This window comes from Ictidomys tridecemlineatus, chromosome 10, assembly GCF_052094955.1.
Source record: "Ictidomys tridecemlineatus isolate mIctTri1 chromosome 10, mIctTri1.hap1, whole genome shotgun sequence".
Classification (NCBI taxonomy): Eukaryota; Metazoa; Chordata; class Mammalia; order Rodentia; family Sciuridae; genus Ictidomys; species Ictidomys tridecemlineatus.
Genome location: NC_135486.1, coordinates 3,153,876 through 3,175,199, shown reverse-complemented (window position 1 = coordinate 3,175,199; position 21,324 = coordinate 3,153,876). Strand labels below are relative to the sequence as shown.

The 21,324-nt window shown below is 57.1% G+C and overlaps 1 protein-coding gene across 4 annotated transcripts in view; it reads right to left on the bottom strand.

Moving 5' to 3' along the window:
* The window catches only part of Rcsd1 (RCSD domain containing 1), a 52,469-nt gene that overhangs the window by 14,728 nt on the left and 16,417 nt on the right, over positions 1-21,324 (bottom strand). Inside the window, exons 1-3 of one of the 4 annotated variants that reach the window (XM_040276874.2) lie at positions 7,273-7,381; positions 1,047-1,148; positions 70-159 (exon numbers count right to left, since the gene is read on the bottom strand). In XM_040276874.2, the coding sequence (XP_040132808.1) occupies positions 70-159; positions 1,047-1,148; positions 7,273-7,323 (243 nt within the window). In that variant the 5' untranslated portion in view covers positions 7,324-7,381. Of the gene's footprint in view, positions 1-69; positions 160-1,046; positions 1,149-7,272; positions 7,384-21,324 lie in introns of those variants that run through there. The other 3 variants (XM_005319844.5, XM_040276875.2, XM_040276876.2) reach the window with 3 other exon arrangements.

Genomic DNA, 21,324 nt, shown 5'->3' with positions numbered 1-21,324 from the left:
GTGCGATGGCTGTGCCTCTTCCTGAGGAGGGGGAGACCCCCAGGACGGCCTGCGCCCAGCGACACTTACCTCCTCACCATTCTGGCCCAGCTCTACCCTGGGGGGGAACAGGGGGAGGGAGCAGGGTGGTTTCCTTCTTGTTGGCTTAGTGGCTGGTGTCTAGAGGGAGGGCGACAGACGGACACACGGAGAGAGAAAGAGACAGCCCATCAGGCCACAGGGAGGAAGAGGAAGGAGTGGACGCCACCGCGGGCAGGAGAGTTGAGGGTGTCTGGAGAAGGCCGGATGGAGGAGGCCGTGTGGGTGGGCTGCCCAGCGCCATGTGGCCGCTCTGGGACTCTGCATCTCCGTCCCTGCAGAACCCTCCTTCCCCCGACTCCCTGACTGGACCAGCGCCTCAAAGTGACAGCCGCATCCAGCCTCTTTAGCTTTTTAGGCAGTGCCACCACCTGAGATCCATGTCATCTCCTCTGTCCCTTAGGACGTCCCTATGAAGTCTAGGAATTATGGGCCCAATTTTTCAGTTGAGAAAACCAAATATCAAAACAGCGCACCTGAGAAGGTGAGCATGCTGCCAGGGGCCTCCCACCTGCTCCTCTCCGCTCACCCCTGGTCCCTGAGGCTGAGAAACGGAGCCCCGCTCTCCCCAAAGCCACCGCGTCTCCACACTTCCCCCTGAGCAGGACTCCCTCCGTCCCCCATGCCCGGCTTGCTCCAGGAAGTGCGTCCTCTTGTCCTGCTCAACCCGGGGCCTGCTCCTGACTTCTGGGGGAGGGCAGCCCTGGGAGCCTGGCCTGGAAGCGGTGCAGGGGCTCAGTCTGGGCCAGTGGAAGAGCCAGAGGAGCCCGCTCTGTGGGCCTGTTCTCAACACCTCCGGTCCCTGCTCACTGGTGCAGGCCTGCTCAGGCTCTGCCCCCAGGGCACATTCCCGGATGAGGGACCCCTCTGGCTTCTTTTCCTAATTTGGCCATAGCAAGCCTCTCCCTCCTCTTCTCAGCCCGAGCAGACTCCCCTTCCCTCCCAGAACAGGAAGCCGGGAGGCTCACCTCTGTGGCTGCAGCCGCCTGCTCCCGAAACCGCCCGGCCAGCTGGGCCACCGACGGGGGTGCTGAGCTGTCCACGTTGGCATTTGTCTTTGCTGGCCTTTCCTGGCAAGCCAAAGAGAAGCAAAAGTGGATCAGCAAGTGGGCTCTTGGCTCTTCAGAGTCTCAGTGCCAGTGCCACGAGGGGCACTGTTTTGTGGCCACCAGCAGGAATGCGGTGACAGGGTAGTGATGGTGTTCTGCCGTCGGCGCCTGTATTCAGGAATTTTTACAAAGCCTGCGGTCAACCACGATTAGCAAATATCTACACTACACTCTGCCCCATCTGCCTCTGGGGGCCTGGGGGCAACTGCATTGGTCCTGTCCTGGAGGGGGCCCAGGGATGTGGGGGTAGCACAGGCCAGGGTTTCTCCTTCTGCAAGGACCCAGAGAAGGACTGTGTGCACAGTGCACAGTGGTTTCCATCCGTCACCAGCAACTTTCACAAATGGGGGCTGCAGCGTGCATTTAGAGACATTGGCCTTTGTTGGTAGGAAAGGGGTGAGCAGACGTCCCTGCTGAATCTCACACACACGGGCCTTGGCTTTCCTACTTAATCGACTGCCTTGGGCAAAGAGTTGTTCCGCAGACACCTGCTGCACTAGGAAGGTGCCTCAGGAGGCGGTGGCCTGCAGGGTGAGAACCAGGCCGCTGAGACTCCACCACGGACTCGCCCCTCCTGCCTGGCTGGACCTCTCCCTGCCTCCACGGGGCTGCAGGTGCCCCTCGCAGGGCTGCTCTGTGGGTCAGCTGAGAGGCAGGAGGCCTGGAGCCCTCCGAGTGCTTCAGGGTTCTTGTCATCCCGCCTCCAGCTCGGGTCCCTGCTCACTGTCAAGTCCCAGGCCAAGACGTGACATGACATGTCACCGAGCTGTGTCCCGAGGCAGGGCAGGCAGCAGCCCTAGGAATGCCCCTTGCTCCCACCTCGTTACCCGTGGCCTATGACACCTGGTTTTAATGACACTTTCAGGTCTGATCCCAGGCAGCAGGCTTCACCCTCTTTGTCACAATGGGGACATTTCTTAGACTGCAAACTCCCTCTGCCACCTCCCTCCTGCACATCTAGCTGGAAACTGGGAGGACTGGCAGCAGTTTGAGAAAGTCCAGCTCTGCCTGCCCAGCGGTCTTGTGGCCCTAAAGACAGGCTCCAGCAGCAGGCGCCCAGCACCCCCACGGGGCACACACCCATTTCCTTGGGCCTCCTTTTTGTGTGACAACTGTCTCAAAGCGTCCTGGCTTCTCCCACCCCACCAGCCCCCACCAACTCCCAAGAGTGGAGTCAAGGGGCCGGGCTGGGGCTCAGCAGCGGAGCGTTTGCCTCCCTCGTGTGAGGCCCTGGGTGCGAACCTTAGCACCACATAAAAATAAACAAAATAAGGTATTGTGTCCATCTACCACTAAAAACTAAAATAATAATAATAATAATATTAATATTAATAATAATAATGGAGTTAAGTAAATGAGAGGAATTTGGAGAAGACTCCTTCAGAGGCGGAGGGTCTCCAGGGTCAGAGAACTGCTGACCTTGAGGGCTGTGCTGGGCAGCGACCTCGTCCTGTTGCCAGTTCACCTGCATTCCGACCCAACACCCACACTGGCTTCACTGAGAGGTTGAAAGACTCACTTCACTGCACTGAGGACGCCAGACTGCCTCTAGTGCTGGACAGATGTCCAGCGCCCCACCCCGGGAGCGCCCCACGGGGCAGGGCTCACAGGACTCACACCTGTTGGGCCTTCTCATCTGCCACGTCAGAGACCAAAACCTGTCCTCCTGGAACAGGGACAGCCTCTGGGGCGGGCGTGGTGAACCGAGCCACTCTTGGCCCACTGGCCTGTCCATCTGTCCAGCTTCCTGCCCACAGGACCTATCGGCCTCCATTCACTGCTATTTCTTGCGCGGGTCCTGCTGACAGCGCACTCTCCCTCGGCCTCCCGGGCGCCGGCGCTGGTGGCCCAGCACACATTCCAGTTAAAAATAGAGCAGGGCAGGAATCAAAACCTCCTCCCGAACTTCCCTGTCTGGAAACCGGGCTTGGCAGGGGCTCAGCAGCAGCACCGTAAGGCTCTGGGTGCATTTAGAGCTGAAGAGCTGGGTCGCAGGGAAGACTAGCCCCTCTATGTGTCTTCCTGGGGCCCAGGGAGTCGGCCTTAGGCTCCAGGACGCCAGAGCTCTTGGGTCCGGCAAGCCCAGACACCTGCCATCGTGCTGTGCATGATCGCTGCCTGCTGCCCACTGGGCCCATGAGAGCCCAGAGAGAACAAGTAACTTAGGCAGAATCACACAGGAGAAGCCGAGGGGAATAAACGTTTGTCCCAACACCCGATAAGACAGCAATGGACGTCCGTTAAGAGGTGGAGCTGGGGGAATTGCCCTGGAAGCTGAAAAGGTGCTATGTGAGCTCCAAATTGTCATCAGCCTCCGGGTGCCAGGTGCAGGGGAGGAGGCATGGTCTTGGGGATGGACAGGCTGGCGGCTCAGTCTGCCTGAGGCTCTGCCTGCATTTCTGCCGGGCAATTCTGCAGCAGACCAGTAACCTCCCTGTCCAGCTCTGCCCCTGGCCAGCTCCCGCTCAACCCTGGGCTGCTGGGGAAGCCACACTCTCACCTGAACCGTGGTCTTAGTTCTGGGAAGGACTCAGCGTCCGCGCTTACTCCCCGGCTTTCCTGAGACCCCTCGGGCTCCCCGGCATTGCATTTCCTTTCCCGGCCCACGAGGAACCGGGCAAGGGCCTGAGGTGGGAGGTGCTCACCAAGGCTGGTCCCTTCCCCTCCTGCCTCCCACCTGGTCTGCCAGCGTCGGGGCCTGGGCACTGGCTCCAGAGGCCAAGGACACCCAAAGCTCACCCCTGGCAACACAGCGTCTTGGACCCTTCTCCCTGTCCTGCCTTCGTCCTCCCTGGCCTCCGCAGACTGTGGCCTTCCCTCCATCCTCCGGGACCTGATGTGCCTGCTAAGCCTTCCTGTCTCCATGCCCACCCGCCAGCTTAGACAGACGGCTGCGGGTGCTGTCCGGCTGTGCCGAGGCCAGAGGAAAGTCACCTCTGTGTTTTCTTTCCATTCCTTTGGCACGTTCTTCTGAAGGAACCGAGGAGCTGTGGCTGGACTGCGTGGACCATGGTTGCCATGTGGAGGAAACACGGTTTGGAAGCTGCTGACTGTCCACACAGGGCAGCCTTTGTGGAGCCAGAGTGGGCTCTCCCTCGTCTGCCTCTGCTGCTCCTCCTCCAGGGTCCAAGTGCCCCACAGCCTTGGGCCTCGGCTTAGGGAAACGAGAGGCTCTGCCTGGCCGAGGACCCTTGCTCTTGGCCAGAAGGAAGGTTCTCTTGCTCAGGAGAACAGGCCAGAGGACCAGAGCCTCCACGGCAGATGGCGGCTCGCCCCCTCCATCCTGCAGGACGGCAGAGCCGAAGACAGCCTTTTGGGGGCCACCCCTCCCAGACGCCAGCCGTCACCTAAGAGGCACCCCGGTGTCACTTCAGGCTCAGGTGGTCTCTCATTGGCATGCTGCTGGTCCTTTAACTCTTCCCTTTCCTCTACTCCCCAGCCATCCAGGGTTGAGCACCGCCATTGCAGGATGACGGGAAGGCCCCGGGACTGGACCTCGTAGGCCCCTCGCCCTACCTGCTGACCCAGAGCACCTGCGGCTACAGTGGGCGTGTCCCCGTGAGGCGGACCACTTCTAGCAGGGAGGCTGGCAGAGGGGCCGCACCTTGCTCTTCAGGTTAGTAAGTACTGGCACAGGGACCCTGGGCCTGGCTCCGGGGCCCAGCTCCCTCCTCGCCAGGCGCGCGGCACCCACCCCGGCTCTCCCCCAAGACTGATCCTAACCGCCTCTCGTACTGTCCCAGCCTCGGGGGCTGACGCTGAGCAGTCGACCTCCAGGGGTCAGCCAGGCCTGTGCCAAGGCCCTGAGAACGTCGAATAGGCACCTCTGCTCGGGGCGCAGGCAGACGCACTGAGGAGGGGGGATCCAGCTGGATCCCCCTCAGGGACAAGACGGGAGGAAAATTATTCTGAACAGAAACACAGATGGGGCTGGGGTTGGGGCTTAGTGGTAGAGTGCTCGCCTAGCACATGTGAGGCCCTGGGTTCGAGCCTTAGCGCCACATAAAAAAAAATGAAATAAAGATACTGTGTCCACTGACGACAAAAAAATAAATGTTAAAAAAAAAAGAAAAAAAGAAACACAGATGGGAACCCAGGTTGAGGGACAGGGACAGAGAAGTGGGGCAGGCCAGGCTGTGCACCAGAGGGGACTGGAGAGGAAGGGCCAGGCAGTCTGGGGCAGCAGCAGGGCAAGCATGGTGCCTCCTGCTGAGTAATGGGGTCCACTCGGAGGGTCCCAAGGAGGGACTGAGCTGCCACTGACAGGCCTCTATGGAGGACGGATGGGTAGAAGCAGACCAGGAGGCAGGCCCTGGCAAGGTCCAGCTGAGAGGAGGCAGGTCCTGGAAAGGTTCAGCGGAGAAGTGACAGTGAGTGGACCAGGCCTGTCCCAGGGTGGGGTGGGAGGAGGGCTCAGGGGTGGGAGGAAGGGACAGAGGGCATGGGTCCTGATGTCTGGCTGGGTAGCGGGTCCCTGGGGACTTCTGGGCTGGAGAGCCTGGCGGTCAGGGAGCGCCACAGAGGCCGTGATGACGAGTCCTCGCAGCAGTCCTCATAGCAGCGCTCGGTCTCCTCGGTACCTGCTCACACCTCAAGTGCCCACTCAGGACACGGGAAGTCCCGGGGACAGCCGTCCCTGAGGCTGCACCGCAGAAGGCCGGGGTGGGGGAGGGTTGGCTCCAGAAGGACACTCCTGAGCAGACACTGCACCGAGGGGCATTTCAGTCTGTTCCAGGGAGCCTGGAACCTGCCAGCAATCAAGCCCCGTGGCTCAGGGCGATGAGGCTGCGATGGATCCAGGCTTCCAGCACAGGCCTCGAAGCAGGGGACCACCCCGGATTGTGTGGGTGGCCCTCGTGATCACAGGGGCCTCAGAGTGTAGGAGATGGCAGGAGAGTCAGGGTCAGAGGGAGGGAGGTCAGAGAGACTGGCCACTGCTGCTGGCTTGGAGCCTGGAGGAAGAGGCCAGAAAGCCACCAATGCAGTGCTCCTCGAAGTCCAAGGCCACAGGGCTCCTCCCAGAGCCTCCAGAGGAGCACGCCCTGGGACGACTTGGTGCAGAGAAATGTCCTGAACCGTCCGATGCTAAGTTGCAGCGTGCAAGCCCTAAGGGGCGGTCACTTGTTACAGCAGCCACGGGCACTGAGACCTCAGGCCGCTCTGAGCTCCGGGAACAGTGCAGCGGGGAAGAAGAGGCCGTCCCTGCTCCTCTCTGGCACCCACCCTCCTGATAGAGGCTGGAGAGATGGTGCTGGGCACCACTGCCCACCTCCAGGGAGGTCACGAGGGGGAGAGGAGGCGGAGCAGACCCAGTGGAGGCTGCTGTGGTCTGGAGCCACGGGTGAAAGGCTCAGTGGGAGCTCCCGACCTGGCCAGAGGCGCCACGCGGCTTCCAGGAGGAAGGGGCCTCAGAGTGCAGGAGATGGCAGGAGAGTCAGGGTCAGAGGGAGGGAGGTCAGAGAGACTGGCCACGCTGGCTGGGAAGCTGTCCGGAGCCGGCCCCAGGCCAGCGAGCCACGGGGTGGAGGGGGGGAAGCTCCGAAGCCTGGAGCAGGGCTCCCAGGCCTGAGAGGCAAGATGAGGCTGGGGAGGAAAACAGTCTGAGTGCGGAGGCCTCCCAAATCATTGGAGGGTTTTAAGCAAAAGAGCACCGCCGTGGGGGTTATCTGCAGCACTCTCTGGCTGCAGTGTGGGGACTGGGCAGGCTGGGGACAGGGCTGGCAGGCATGAGGCAGGGAGGCCCATTTGGAGGCCACAGTCCTTGTTACAGAAGAGGAAGATCAAGCAGAAGGTAAAAAGTGGCAAGCACACTGGCTCCAGAGGGCAGGCCCTCTGAGCTGAGCTTCCGCTGGCCTGGTCCAGGGAGCTGGGAGCTGCATTGGGAAGGAGTGGGCAGAGGCCAGGAAGTGAAGAGCGGCCAGTCGCTTCTGGGGTGAGGGCAAGGAGGCAGCCTCTGGCAAGGGCTTGAGGTCCAGGAGGCCCCGCTCTAGATGTGCAGCTCCCTGTTGCTGTGGGGGCTCAGACCCTTTCGCTGTGGGCCTTTCTAAGGGGAGGAGCAAGAATCAAGAGCGAGCCTGTGGCCCACCTTCGGAGGGCCGGGAAGAGCTGCAGACCTGCAGTTGAGCGAGTCAGCCATTCAGAGGGTGTTAGAGTGCCGCCACCAGCCAGGCCGGGCCGGTCTAGGGACCTGAGAGCAGGGCAGGTGCCCGGTCTGATGGGCCTAGAGGGGAATGGAGAACAAGGAGTCAGCAGAGGCGGAAGGCTGCGCCCAGCGGTGGCCCTGAGCACACGGCTGTGCCTGGGAATGACTCAACATCTTAGGATGGCTTTGGGTGGAGACTGGTGCTGACACTCTGTGGACCTCAGGGGTCTGAGAAACTGAAGAGGATGGTAGCCTAGCCTGGCATGGGGTCAGAGGAGCTAGAGGTCATTAATAGGACTCAAAGGGTCAGTGCCATGGAGACATTAACAGGACTTGCTAGAGGTTGGGTCTGCAGAATCCCTTAAGGCCTGTGTGGTCCCCTGCTTCGGTCCCCAACCTGGCACCCTTGGGAGACGGCAGACTTTAAGAGGGGGGCCTAGGGGAGGTACTTAGGTCACAGGGAGGTGTGCCCTTGAAGGGACTGTGGGGCCCAGAGTTGTCCTCCTCTTTTGTCCTGGGCCACAAGGTGAGCCAGCTGGCCCTGGACTTCCTCCACAGACCCAGAAGCAATGGCACCAATCGTGAACCGTAACCCCCAAACCGCGAGCTCAAATACACCCTTCTCACTGTCAGTTGATTATCTCAAGTGTTCGCCCGGTAATGGAGGCTGACGAGCACAGGCCGCGAGGGCCATTTAGGAGGAAAGACTGACCAGAGTGGGTGACTGAAGGGGTAGGAATAGGCAGAGTCAAGATCCACCTGCGTTTCCAGCTCGGGCTTCTGCAGGATGCGGAGAAAAGGAGCCCAGGCAGGAGCAGGGCTGGAAGGAGAGAGGAGAGAGGTGGCAAGTCACAGGAGGTGAGCTCACAGCAGTCGGTGGACGCAGCAGAGGGCGAGCTCAGAGCAGGCAGTGGGCGCAGCAGAGGGCCAGGCAGACCCAAAAGCACCTGCTGGGGATCCTTGGAGTCAGAGGAGCCCATGGTTGAACCTTGGCCATGCTACCAGGTGGGAGAGCCTGAAGACTTGCGGGTGTGAAGGCCGCAGAGGAGGTGGGCGGGTGGCTGAGGAGAGTCCGCAGGCTCCAGGCCTCCTGGGCCACGTCTCTGAAATTCCTCCTCTCGCCAGAGAGCACAGAGGTGGAAGCAGGACAGCTTCAGCCTGGTGGCCAGTGGTTCTTGGACTGTGGGGTTCTTGTGGCTGAGGGCAAAGGGGAAGAGTGGGGAGGGGTGCCACAGGACAGAGGTACATGTGATCGGGACGGGTCCCCTCAACTGCACCTGCAGTGAACGTGCAATTCCTCTGTCTCCACAGTGTGTCCAGAAACCCCTACCTGTGCACTCTCACGCTGGTCAGTTCAGTAGCACACCTGGTGAGCCAGGGCCACCTGCTCCAACACCCTTGGCTGGGGGTCGCTCCTCTGCCTGAGCAGGGGCCAGGGGACAGTGAGCCCTTCAGGCCACAGGAGACCTGCCTTCTGAGATGACAGCAAGCGTCCAGGCCAGGCCTGCCTCCCAGTCCGCCGCGGCCTCTCCTGGTTCAGCCCTCCCTCCCAGCTGCCTACAGAGCAGCTCTGGAGCTGGACTCAGTGGGGAGGCCCTCAGGACAGGGGGCCCTCGGGTGCCTGCCCTGGAGAGGCTGGCATGATGCCCTGCAGGGGACGAGGGCAGCCCAGGGTGGCATCTTGGCCATGTTACAGGTGGAAGAGGCTGAACACTGGCAGGGCGTGAAGGCCACAGAGCAGGTGGACAGGGGCGGGCGAGGAGACGTTAGTGTCATCATGTGACCTGAGGGTGGAGGTCACATGATTCCAGGAGCTACAGTGTCCTGAGCACCCGCCATGTGCCTGCCCCAGGTGGGTGGTCTCACCTGATTCACACAACTGCACCCAAGGGAGAGTCACCGAGGCACCCCACTCAACTGAGGAAGCTGAGGCCAGAGAAGGTGGGTGTCTCTCCAAAGCCTACAGAATGAGTGGTGGCAGCAGAGTTCGCTCAGGCCTCGGGGTCTGTGCCATGAATGAGGACTTTCAGGAGCAGCGTCAGGAGGAGCGGGGCAAGGGCCACGGGGCATCTGGCTCTGCGGCTGCATATGTGCTGACCCGGAGGGGACAGGTCAGGCAGGGAAAGATGCCCAGGGCACAGCTGAGGCCTGCTTCATGTCGCTGAGGCAATGTGAGCAGGAAGTGAGTAAAAAAAAGAAGGTTTTCCACTTGATCAGTATGTGCTGCACATGGCCTAGAATATGGCCATGTGATCAAACTGACCGTCCCTTGAAAATTCCAGAAGCCCTAACCTCATAGGTCAAGGCTTTTCCATATTATTTTTTCCAGGGATGGGGACTGAACTCAGGGCCTTGTACATTCCGTGCAAGCAGTCTACCACTGAGCTACACCCCCGGCTCTTGCTAAGTTGCCCAGGCTGGTCTTGAACTTGCCATCCTCCTGCCTTGGCTTCCCCAGTAGCTAGGGTTATAGGCGCGCACGCCCACACCGGGCTTTCCCAATGTTTTGAAGTCAGAGAGTCATGAGATTATTGGCAGATGTGAAGAAACTTCTTCATAGGCACCGTTTACTTTCGTGATTGTACTTGGAATTGCACATGGAAGCTTCTAATTTGGAAGCAGAAGAAAATAACTGGGTTTAAATAACATCAGAAGAATGAAATCCCGAGTTTTTAGAAGTTATCAAGTTCACAGACCTGTTTAGCTGCATTCACAGACACTGTACAGCACCACAGAAGGAGCCCCAGAGAACACGGCCCGGGGAAGGCCCACCTGAGCAGAGCTGCCGGTCCTTCCAGCAAACCCTGAGGGGCCCGTGCCCCTGGGCACCGCCCCACTCAGCAGAACAGCTGCCTCTCTTGGTGTCTCAGCACTCCTCTGACTCAGCCACTCCTTCCTGGACCCGGCGCCTGCACCAGGCCCTTTCCTACCAATCACAGTCCCCCCAGGAAGGTCTGCTTCCAACCACCGCCACTTTAACTCCAGTTTATTATTTATTAGAGCAACAAATGCCATGGAGGGAAAGGACTAGATCACAGGAGAAGGGAGCCTGGTCCCAAGATGTGACATTTACACTGAGACAAGTAGGTGTGACCCCAGCCAAGTGAGCGTGTGTACGTGTGTGTGTGTGTGTGTTAGGGGATCGAGGTGGCTGAGAGTACCCTAAGTGGAGTTTGCACAAAAGCCTTGGCCAGCTGAGACCAGGGGTGTTGGGGAACTGAAGACGGAGGCCCTGTGCTGCTGGAACTCAGAGAGCACTTACCATGCCCCCAGTCTGCAAGGTCTCTTCCTACAGAAGCCCTGAGCACTGACTCCGTGTTAGCCACATCCCCATCCCCAGTCCGCTGCCTGGCCCACGGCAAGGCATTGCTCCGGAAGTGATAAATGTGTAGCCAGTTTGAAAAATATTCTGGCAGCTTCTCATGAAGCTAAACCTACATCCTCCAAAGGACTTCACAATTGCACTGTAGGTGTTTACCCAAAGAAGGGAAAGCGCATGTGCACAGGAAGACCCGTGTGCAAATCTTCAGGAAAGCATCGTGACTCCTAGCCCAGGTCTAGGAACACCTCTCAGAGTGGACAGGCCGACTGTGTCATGTCACCATGCAAGCCCGCGCAGAGTGAGAGGGCAGAGGCTGGCCCACCCACACAAGTGAACCCCGAAAGTTTTATGGCAAGTGGAAGGAGTCACCACCAAGACTACCTGCATGATTTCATTTACTTCCTGCCCTTAAAAAGTGACCAGAGCGGGTCACTGATTGCCAGGGCTGGGTTGGGTCCAGGTGGGGAATCAACCGCAGGGGCAGGAGGAAGTTGGCATGAGGGAAAGGCTCAGCACCTGGAATGTGGCCTGGTGCAGGAGTGGTGGGCGTGACTGCACCGAGTCAGCACTCCCTGAGCTGGGCACGAAAGCAGGTTAATCGTATTGAGCGTCAACCTTATCCTGTAAAGGTGGCTGAACAATTTGCTGAAGCGCTGATACAGTTCAAATACAAAGGCTGACAGGCACTTCGTCTTGTGATGTGCTGGCCCCAGGAGCCCAGGGCCCGGGCAGGAGGGCACCCTTTGGCAGCTGCCACGAGCAGGCCTCATCTGCCGTTCCTGTCCAGTCCCTGGCTCCTGCAGCAACACAGAGAGAGAGAGAGAGAGAACAGAACGGGGGCTTGACAAGCCCAGTTGTGCATCCCACTCTCCCATCTCTGGGCTGTGGGATCTTGGGCAACTGACCTAACTGCTTAGAGTCTCTGAGATGCGGGTCACACCACCCTCTTGGGTCGCAGATGCCAAGAGATGGTGTTTGACTGCTTACTCAAATCCTGCGTGATCTCAGGCAACCCACCCCAGCTCACAGAGCCCCCGAGGCGCCGGCCTTGTGAAGCAGGTCTGGAGCAGCACTTCTCCAGCAGGACTGTTAGGGAGCCTAGAGCAGCCTGGTCCAGCACAGGGCCCTGCGCCCAGCTACCTTCCCTGGCTTCAGCCATGGGTGTGGAGGTCTAAGATGCCCACTGGCACACAGCAGGGTTACTCTTCATGGGGATGCTAGGCGGGTGCAAGTCTGGCCCTAAAGAATTTCGGGGGGGGGGGGACGTGTGTGGCAGCTGGAGACGTGGCTCAGCAGACGGGCTTGCCTAGCATGTGTGAGGTCCTGGTTTAATCCTTAGCACCACATAAAAATAGATAAGTAAATAAAATAAAGGTATTGTATCCATCTACATTTTTTTTTTAAATTGAACAAAACAAAACAATTTCAGGAGATGGGAGAGGTCTGCCATGGCCAAGTGATTTTCACAAGGGACTTGCCCTGGAGGAATGCGCAGAGCAGCGGGTTGGCAGGCACTTGGCGTCCAGGAACTCACAACCTGGAGGCTGCGGCAAGCGCAGGACGGCGCGTCTGGGCCAGAGCCTAAGAATGGAGCCTCTCCTCTCTCTCCTACCCAGAACCACGGGCAGCCTGTGGGGCCTTCCACCACAAATAGCGAGCTGGGCTCAGTAACCGTTTTGGAAAGGAGCTCCCAGAAGGCAGGAGGGAGGCTCAAATTGTCTAGGGGCCTCCAGGGGCACCTGGAAAAGGTGGGTGGGACCAGCAGAGGGACATCAGAACCCTTGTAGGGTGCAAGGCCAGGAAGAGCTATGGTAACGGGAAGTGAATGGGGGAGCGCAGGGGGACCCGGAGAGGGCTAGGGGGGACTCTCCACCACCTCCCAGCCCTACGGGCCTTGCTGCTGCCCAGGAGGGCAAAGAGTAACCTTCACTTCCTGTTTAACATAAGTCATGCCAAGAGGGATGAAGATCTGCTTACTTTCCTGTTACGTTTTTGCAGTGCGCTACACCAGGGCACAGCTCTGCCGGGAGCTCCGGTTCTGCAGCAGGCGGGATCCACACAGGGGGTGGAGCCGTAATGAGAGTATGAGTCCTCCAGGGAGGGCTTTCCACTGACCCCCGGGGTGGGCGATCCTGGTCCCGGTTACCAGGCTCCGAGCAGAGGTTAGTGTACAAGGTGCCACAGACCAATCTGCACGTTGCATTCCTGGGGGAAACCCAAGAAGGTCCTCCGAGGAGTGAGCGCTGAAATAACCCAGCAGCAGGGCTCACAGACCCATGGCACAGAGAACCTGTCCTACACCCCCTCTGCTCCTCAGGCAGGTATTTGAGCAGATGCCCACATTGTTTTTAACCCATAGTGGAGCCGGGCACAGCCCAGCAGTACCTTTCCCATTGCCTCAGCACACCCTCCTGAGTGGACTCCAGAGCCTGGGACGGTGGCTGCTGCGGCCTACCTAGGCCAGGAGGCTCCTCTCTTAGTGGCTTCTAGTTGGCCTCATACAGAAAGGGTCTGAAATTGCAAAAGGGCCTTCTGGATCCCCCCAGAAAGCAGAAGGCAGAAGTGGTGCCCACGTCCACCCAAGGTTAGCACACTGCTAGCCATGAGGCCAGATTGGCCCGCACTGCCTGTCTGCAGCCACCCTGACTCTGGGGCACAGGCTGGTGTGTGTGTGTGTGTGTGTGTGTGTGTGTGCGCGCGCGCGCGCGCGTGCTAGCGTGTGCTAGCGTGTGCATGCTAGCGCGTGCCGAAGCATGTCCTGGATCTGCCTCCCTAGCAGGGACTTGGTAAGGTACTAGTCTCCTTTGGACTTATTTTCCTCCTTTGTAACATGAGGGTGTCCACCACAGAAGATCATTATGACTATGAGTGAGATAATGTGCACAGAAATGCCTTAAAACAATATTGCACCCCCCCCATCTGTCGTTCTCTTTCACACTGATTTTACTTAGTATGGCTGGGCACTGGCTGGGCTGGGGTTAGGACCTGCTAATAACCCTGACTTAAGCAGGCCTTCTACCGGTTCATAGTTGTGCAAGTGACATTTAAGATTTGAGATCTCTAGGAATCTTGAGTGAGCTTCTCGAAATTAAGCCAAGGCCCCTGCTCGAGGAAGCTGACAGAAGCAAAGGGGGACCCAATACCAGCACATGAGGATGAATCTGTGAGGGGGTCCTGGCCAAGCAGCTGCAGGAGCCCCAGTGTGCTGTCAGAGCCCGGGGGGGGGGGAGTGGGGGGAGGGGGGAGAGACAGGACGGGCTCTGGGGCAGAGTCTCATTTGTGGCTCCCTCTACTCCTTAGGTGACCATGGGCAGGCAACCTCACCTGTGCAGTGGGGACATGCCGCTTAGCCCCACAGACCATATGAGAATCCAACGGGAGGGCCCAGGTGGCTGTTGAGTGTCACACACGCTCAGCAAACCCTGCTGCTCAACACAAAGCCCGGGAACTTGGAATCCACCCTTCAGGGCACGTGTGGCGGGAATCTTGAGGGAAGACACTGGTCCTGAGTTCTCACCACGCCAAACCAAGATTGCAAAGGGGAGTCCCAGCCAGCCCCACTGCGATGCAGCCTCCTGCTGGAGAGGGGGCTGGGGATCCAGGGGAGAGTGGGCCACCCGGTGAGGCCCCAGAGCAGGGCCAGGAGAGGGCAACACATGGAAGAGAGCAGGGACAATGGAAGGAAAACTTCCATTTAAGGAGCAAATGGGGGTGGGTGGCAGGGAGCGGAGAGACGCAGGAGGCTGGCAGCAGGGGACAGGCATTCCGGACTGTGTCAGTGCAGGAGCTGCCCAGAGGATGGGCCAGGGTCAGGGGACCTGAGGGGCTGCTGACCTCCCACACCGGGCTCCAGAGTTTGTGACATTTTGAAGACAGACTGAGGTTCTTAGGGAACGCGGCACGTGACAACAGAGTGTAGAAGGAGAGTGTTAAGTGAAACACTTCCCAGTCCAAGGGAGACCAGTGGAAGGAAGGGACCAGAGGGAGGGAGCAAGGATGCGAAGCAAAGGTACGGACACAAATGGACCAGATCAGGTTGTCCTGTTGTGTGCACGGCCAGCGGCCAGCACGCAGCAGCAGATCCACCATCACGTGCCATTAGAATGCACCAATAGGCATTTTTTAAAAAATAAAAATTGCAATGTTTCCCTTTTTAACCAAGATAGAATTCTAGAAGTTATTTAGCGTCCCCCGCCCCAATGTCTATCTATTAAAAAATGTAAAACTTTTTTTGGTGAAAATGGAGCACTTTTTTTCACAGTGAAAATGAAATGAAGAGGAAATAGCAGCTCTGGAAGTGCTTGTAGCAGATGGAGCAGAGGTCGCAGCTGTCAAGTACAGCATGACACGGACAATACACCACAGAGGACATGCACCATCCAGAGAAGAGCCAACATGAAAAGTTGTCAGGGAAACGCAAGTTCACATAATTTCTCTTTGTACTTATCAGAAGGGAGGAGGGGGGCAGGGGAATGAGGGAGGGGACCAAGGGAAGCAGGGGGGGGGGAGGGGGCCAGAGGAAGGAGGGTGTCTGGGCGGAGACCTGGGAGCCAGGAAGCACCCCAGATCCTGCTGGAGGAGAGGTGAGTGGTGCAGCCTTCTGGGAAAGTGACGGGCAGCATCTGTGAAATGAGATGACACAAACCCTTGGGCCCAGCTCCCGCCCTGCCCCTTAGGCTTCTAAGTTCAAGAGCAGGAGGCCGTGGGCAGCTGTTTACAGCAGCAGGGCCCAGGAGAGAGTGAAGAGCCGGTAAAGGGAAATGGCTTGCCCCATATCCGCCCAGTGGGCCATTTTAACTCTGAAGAAGACTGAATGACACGCTCCGATTTCACCAAGTTGTGGTGAGAATAGTAGGCTGCCAAGAGGGGCATGGAGATCTACCAAGAAACAGCCCCTGAGAACGCGGGTGTGCACCTGGGTGCCTAAGTGTGTAGCATAGGTGGGACGCAGCTGGAGGGGAGAGTGACCAATCACGCTGTGTGCCTGTGAACATGGGAGGGAATCCCACTCTTACGTATAACTGTAATGCATGCGTAAAAAATAAAAGTCAGCCTACAACTGAGTTACACCTCGGGTACTTAAAAGTTTGTGTGTGTGTGTGAGTAAGCTGGAGCTGAGCGGCCTATTTTTGTTTCATTTTTGACCAGTTTCTGAGTTCTTGGATCTACCCTATGCACACGTTCATGAAACACACTACAGAAAGCCTTTAAGATTTTGCTCCACTTACATCAGAAATCAATCCACACCAGTCCAGAGGGATTCCTCCCACCACCACATGGTGACCTGCTGTTGGGGTGGACCACAGTGCACACCTCTCCTCTCTGACATGCGGACACTGAGCCCATTTTGCAGTACTTCACAGTTACACTTGCACTGCCATGACTAATCATGTGCACCGATATGTCCAGACTGACGGACATGCACCTGTATGTTCAGACTGACAGAAGTGCAGCTCTCGGGCAAGTTCTCTCAGGCGGGCTTGTGAGGTCCACCAGCAAAGGTGTGTGCCCACTTGGTGGGTGTGACTGATGCCCTGCCATGGAGGTGGTGCCATTCTGCACGTCCCCAGCCACGTGTGAGCCAGCCGGTGGCCCCACAGCCTGGCGGAGAGTGTGCTGAACGGTATCTAACTTCTTTCCAGTCGGGAAGGTCTGAAGAAACGGCACCTCAGGGTGGGTCTGGTTTTGTCTTGTTGTAAGTGAAACCTTTTCAAATGATTGGAGATGATTTTATATCTTTTTGTGAGTCAGCTACTTATCTTTTGCTCTCTTTTCTCTCTCAGGTTTATGGGCTTTTTACTCTTTCCAATTTTAAGAGTTTGTTATACCTTCTATATAGAGACCTTGGCTCTTTATCAATATCTTCTCCTGGGTTCTCAGTTGTGGTGTGATTTTATTTTTTGCGGGTGCATTAATCACATAGAATAAGGGGGTACCTTCACGTACTCACACAGGCACAGAACGTGATTCGGTCACTCTCACACTCCAGGACCTCCCTTTCCCTCCCTCCTCTCTCCTCTGTCTCCTTCCTCTGCTCTACGAGATAGAGCTGATTTATAAGGCAAGTTGCTAAGATACCTGACAATATGAAAAATATCAAGTAAAGAAAAGCTGAAATGAGATTTCAAGCTCTGCTCTCCAACTGCTTTGGGAAAGCCTGGCTGGAGCCGGGGCAAACACTTGGAAAACCCCAGCAGTGAGTTGTCAACCTTCTCAAAATGTCAAGACCTCAAGACCAAGTCCCCGGGGCCTGGGGAGAAGGCAGGCATGCCCATAAGGGAGGTGGAGAGTCACTAATAATTCTACAAAGATTTTTAAAAATATTTTTTAGTTGTACTTGGACACAGTAACTTTATTTTATTTATTTATTTTTTGATGTGGTGCCGAGGATCGAACCCATTACCTCACACATGGAGGCAAGTGCTCTACCTCTGAGCCACAGCCCGGGCCCTACAAAAGCTAAATTTAAATCTACGCAGCCTGAAGCTCTGTGAGGAAGTTTGAGGCCTCATGAAAGTCCAGGGCAGCTGGCCCCACTTGCAGTGGCAAATTCCAAATCACAGTCCCTTCTCCAAGCCCCACTGCTCTCTGCTCCAGAAAATGACCAACCCGAAGCCCAAAGAGTCTCGTGCACCTCACCATAGACTGAGGAGCCGGCACACAGGCGTTTCCACCGGGCCCCGTGCCCCTGGTTTTCTTGGACAGGTCTGCATGGACTCATAACTGGACAGTTCCCAGCCTGTGTCCCAGGAGTCACGGTTCCACTCCACGTGTCAGTGGTGTCAGTTCTGAACAGAAGCTGCCATTCTGGGAACGCAGCTCGACTCCTGGGAGCCGCGAGCCCTCCAAGTGGATGGGGCAGGGTCGGCTCAGGTGGGGTGCCTGTGCAGCTGTCTTCTCCCCCTCTTGGCCATCATGGGGGATGCATTGCCAACTCCAGTCCTCAGAGGCCAAGCGGACGAGGTGAGAGAGTGGGTGGGTGCTGACCTGAGTCCACCTACGGGAGGAGGGTGCTGCTGCCCCCCAGCCCCAGCCCACCGCCTGCATGTGCACAGTGGGTCATTTTTCCAAAGATGGTTCAAGGTCCAGCATCATCAGATGCTCTGATGTTTCCACAGAAGATTTTAAGTTTGATCTGTTTGTTTTTTAAAAATTAGCTCCATGTTTTAAAAACAAGAGAATCTGAGTGGGATGGGTGGTGTTGCCTGCCGTGTTCCATCCCCAGGGCCCCTGTCTGCTGCTCCTGGTTTCCGGGAAGAATGCTTTGATCCTACCCTACCATTCTCTGGACAACTCCAGGTGGACAATTCTGGTTCACTATATGAATTTATTTCTAATTATTTTATGCACATCATTATATCATTGTTCTCAGTATCAAATAACAGCAAAGGTACTACCACATCTCACTGAAGTCTAAGGAGTATCAGATCTTAACACAGGACTCAGGCGGGGTGAGAAGACCTGGGTGAGCGTCCTCTACCCTTGGCCAGCCTCGAGACCCCTGAATGGTAGTTCCCGAATCAGCAGAATGAGTCAGAATGACCAGCTCACGGAATGCCCACGAGGCTTTCATGACAAGCTGTGCAATAAGAGTGCTCCATAAATATTTGCTCCACTCCTTCTAGAAGACAGACACGAGGCTCCATAAATCCACACAGACTGTAAACAAATAAATTGGGAGGGATTACTGCTGTTTTACTAATAGTCTCTTCACTTTACGAAAGGATTTCCCATAATGGGCTTCTCTGGGTGCATGGAGAACACACTGTTCTCCCTAGTTTTTGCTTACGTAAAACTTTTTTTTTTTTTTTTTTAAATGAACAAGCATTCCATCTTCTCAATGCCTGTCTCCCAGCCGGTCCTTCGGGGCTGCCCCCACTGGGTGGAGAAGGGATTGCTGTCCGCTGGATCAGAAGCAAAGATGATGCTTCTGATGAGCCATGAGGCCACAATCCCTGGGGAGTCAGCAACCACAGGGCACTGCTGCACATGAGAGCTCCTCCTTCCAAATCGCCCCCGGGGCCTCCTGTCACTCTGTTAGGGGAACCAGCCCTGTCTCCTCCACGGGGGACAGGCTGTGGAGGAGCAGCACATTCCTGCCCAGCCAGGGGATCTGAGACGGCACCCACAGGCACAGCTGGGGTTTTGGAAATCTCAGGGCACAGCGGTTATGTCATGGGCTCTGTCCTGCCCGACAGCAGCACATAGGAAGCACCTGTAGACAGCAGGGAACCAGAGGAATTAAAAATATCTGCCTGGTCCCTAAAAAAAATAAATGAGAGAGGAAAAATGGTCTCTTTTCTTTTCACAGGGAAAACAAACAAAGCGATATCTGGTTGGAGCCATTTCCTCTTTGCCAAACACGCCCCTCCTGGAGCCGCCCCTCCCCGGGCGGACGTGGGCCTGAGAGTGGCGGTCAGCGAGGGTCCTGGAGCAGGGGCTAAGTCTCAGGCTCCGGGTTTCGTTAGGCGGGGAGCAGGAGGAAAGCTGAGCTCATTTCCCTGGGGAGAGGTGCGTCCTCCATCCCGCTCTGGAAACAAGGGGCCTTGTGTTTGTCCCCACACTCTCCTCAACCCCAGGAAGTCTGTCCCTGGGAGCCGTGAGGAACAGCGATGACAGGCCCATCCGGAGAGGTCGAGGGTGCTGGGTCTGCAGGACGTGGCCAAGCTCACGAGCAGATTTGGGGACAGCAACTGGGAAACATCAGATCCTGTCTCCCTGGCTCCGCACACCTACTTGGTCACCAAGCCTGTCCTTCTGTCCTTTATTTATATTTCTGCTCTGTCTCCTCATCCTCACTGTGGCCACTGACCCTCAGGATGCCATTATCTCTCCTGCAACTGTGGGGGGTTTCTTGGTCTCCACTCTTCTTCCGCTTTTCCATTCTCCCCTCTGCTGTCCATTGGTCTTTCTCAGCTGTAAGTCTGCCGTGTCTTCACCTGGTCACCTTCCTGAAAACCCGGAATCTGACATGCTCCAAAACTGAAAGCTTTCCCAACAGCGACCAGACCTGACACCATGAGGGGAGAGTCCACACCTGACCTCACGGGATGGGCACGGCTGAAACAAAGGAACTCTAACAATGATCACATGGAATTCTCTTTGGCCCATATGAATAAGGTGCTTGCGAAACAAATGAATTTCACGTTTGTACTTGGGTCTCATCCCTGAAATCTCTCAAGATAGGCACACGCAAACATTCCAGAATCTGGAAAAATTAAAAATCAAAAACACCCCGGGCCCAAGTCTTTGGAATAAGGCACCCTTTTAGACCATGAGCCCAGTCCCCTCTCCTTCCCACGAGGTCACACCTCCTCACGGCAGCAGCACTTGCTGAGCAGACTGCGGGCCACACCGGGCATCTGATGGAGACCAGCTCTTCCGATGCTTTGGCTGTCGGGCTTTGGACAGTGGGAGTGGGGATCGGGAGGCTGATGAGTGGCCAAGGCCTCTGAGCTGCAGAGGGGCTGGGGTTCAGCCCTGGCAATCTGACAGCAGGCCCCGGCTCTTCCCATCCTGAGCCTCTTGTGCCTTTCTGAACACCATGTACTTCCCACCTCCAACGCTGTGGTCCTCATTGCCACCACCTACTCGGATCTTCCTCCTCCAAGACCCAGCTCCCTGCCCACTCTGGGAAGCCTTCAGGGACCTACCCCTGGATAGTATCGTCACGACCACCTGCTTTGCTAACCTTGACCCATCGGTCCCTCTCACCAGCCTGACCTCCGGGTGGAGGAGGTACTGTGGACTTTTAGCACCCACACGTGACAGGTGTGCAATGACTATCTGCTGACCTCAAGCCCCAGCCTTTGGAGAAGGCAGGTCTGCATGGTAGACTGTCTCTGCTGCTGGGCCTCACGTCTCTGTGAGTAGCCCAGGACCAGCCACGAGCTCGGCTGCTGTAGAACCTCTCCCCATGGACCCCAGCGTCCACCCAGCTGAGCCTGAAGACAAGTTGGCAGAGGGAAAGCTGCCGGGGGATGCAGAGAAACCCCCATCCAGAGTGTGAAACCTACGCAGTCAGCCCCAGAAAGCCCCAGAAGGCCAGGAGGAGAGCCTCTCAGTCTCCATCTGGGAAGAAAGGTGTGACCCTGACCATCACTGGGCAGTGCAAGGCACCACTGCACGGCCGCTGGCAAAGGTGTGTGTCCATGGTAAACCAAGGTGCCCCCACCACGGGAAGAGTGGCCCCTTCAAAACAGCTGCAGCGAGCGCCCTGACCGTTCTGCCTCTTCTGAGACAATAACCTGGGGCCGTGCCACGAGAGTTTGAAAATGCCTTGTTCTTTCTTAGAAAACACAGTCAGGAAGTGGGGAATGCAGTTTATATGACCTCGAGGAGTCAGAGGCCACCTGGATACTGTTTTAGAGAAGAGCTGCAGAGAACCTACGCACAAGAGTAACAAAACAGCACGCGCCCGCTAAAGTGACAGGTGACAGACCTCGACTTTCTAAAGCTACGAGGTCCACAGAGGTCCACATGGAACTGCGACATCGGCTGGAAACCCTGCAGAGCTCGGGCCCAGCCATCGGTACCCACACGATCCGTCCCCACCCGCGTGTGCGCCCTGACAAGACTGGGTGCGCTAGCCTTGAAGTTGCTCCGCTTCCCGGAGTTAGACAGTAACCACTGGCAATCCTGTGTCCCTGCGGGGCTGCCACCCAGCCTGGCCC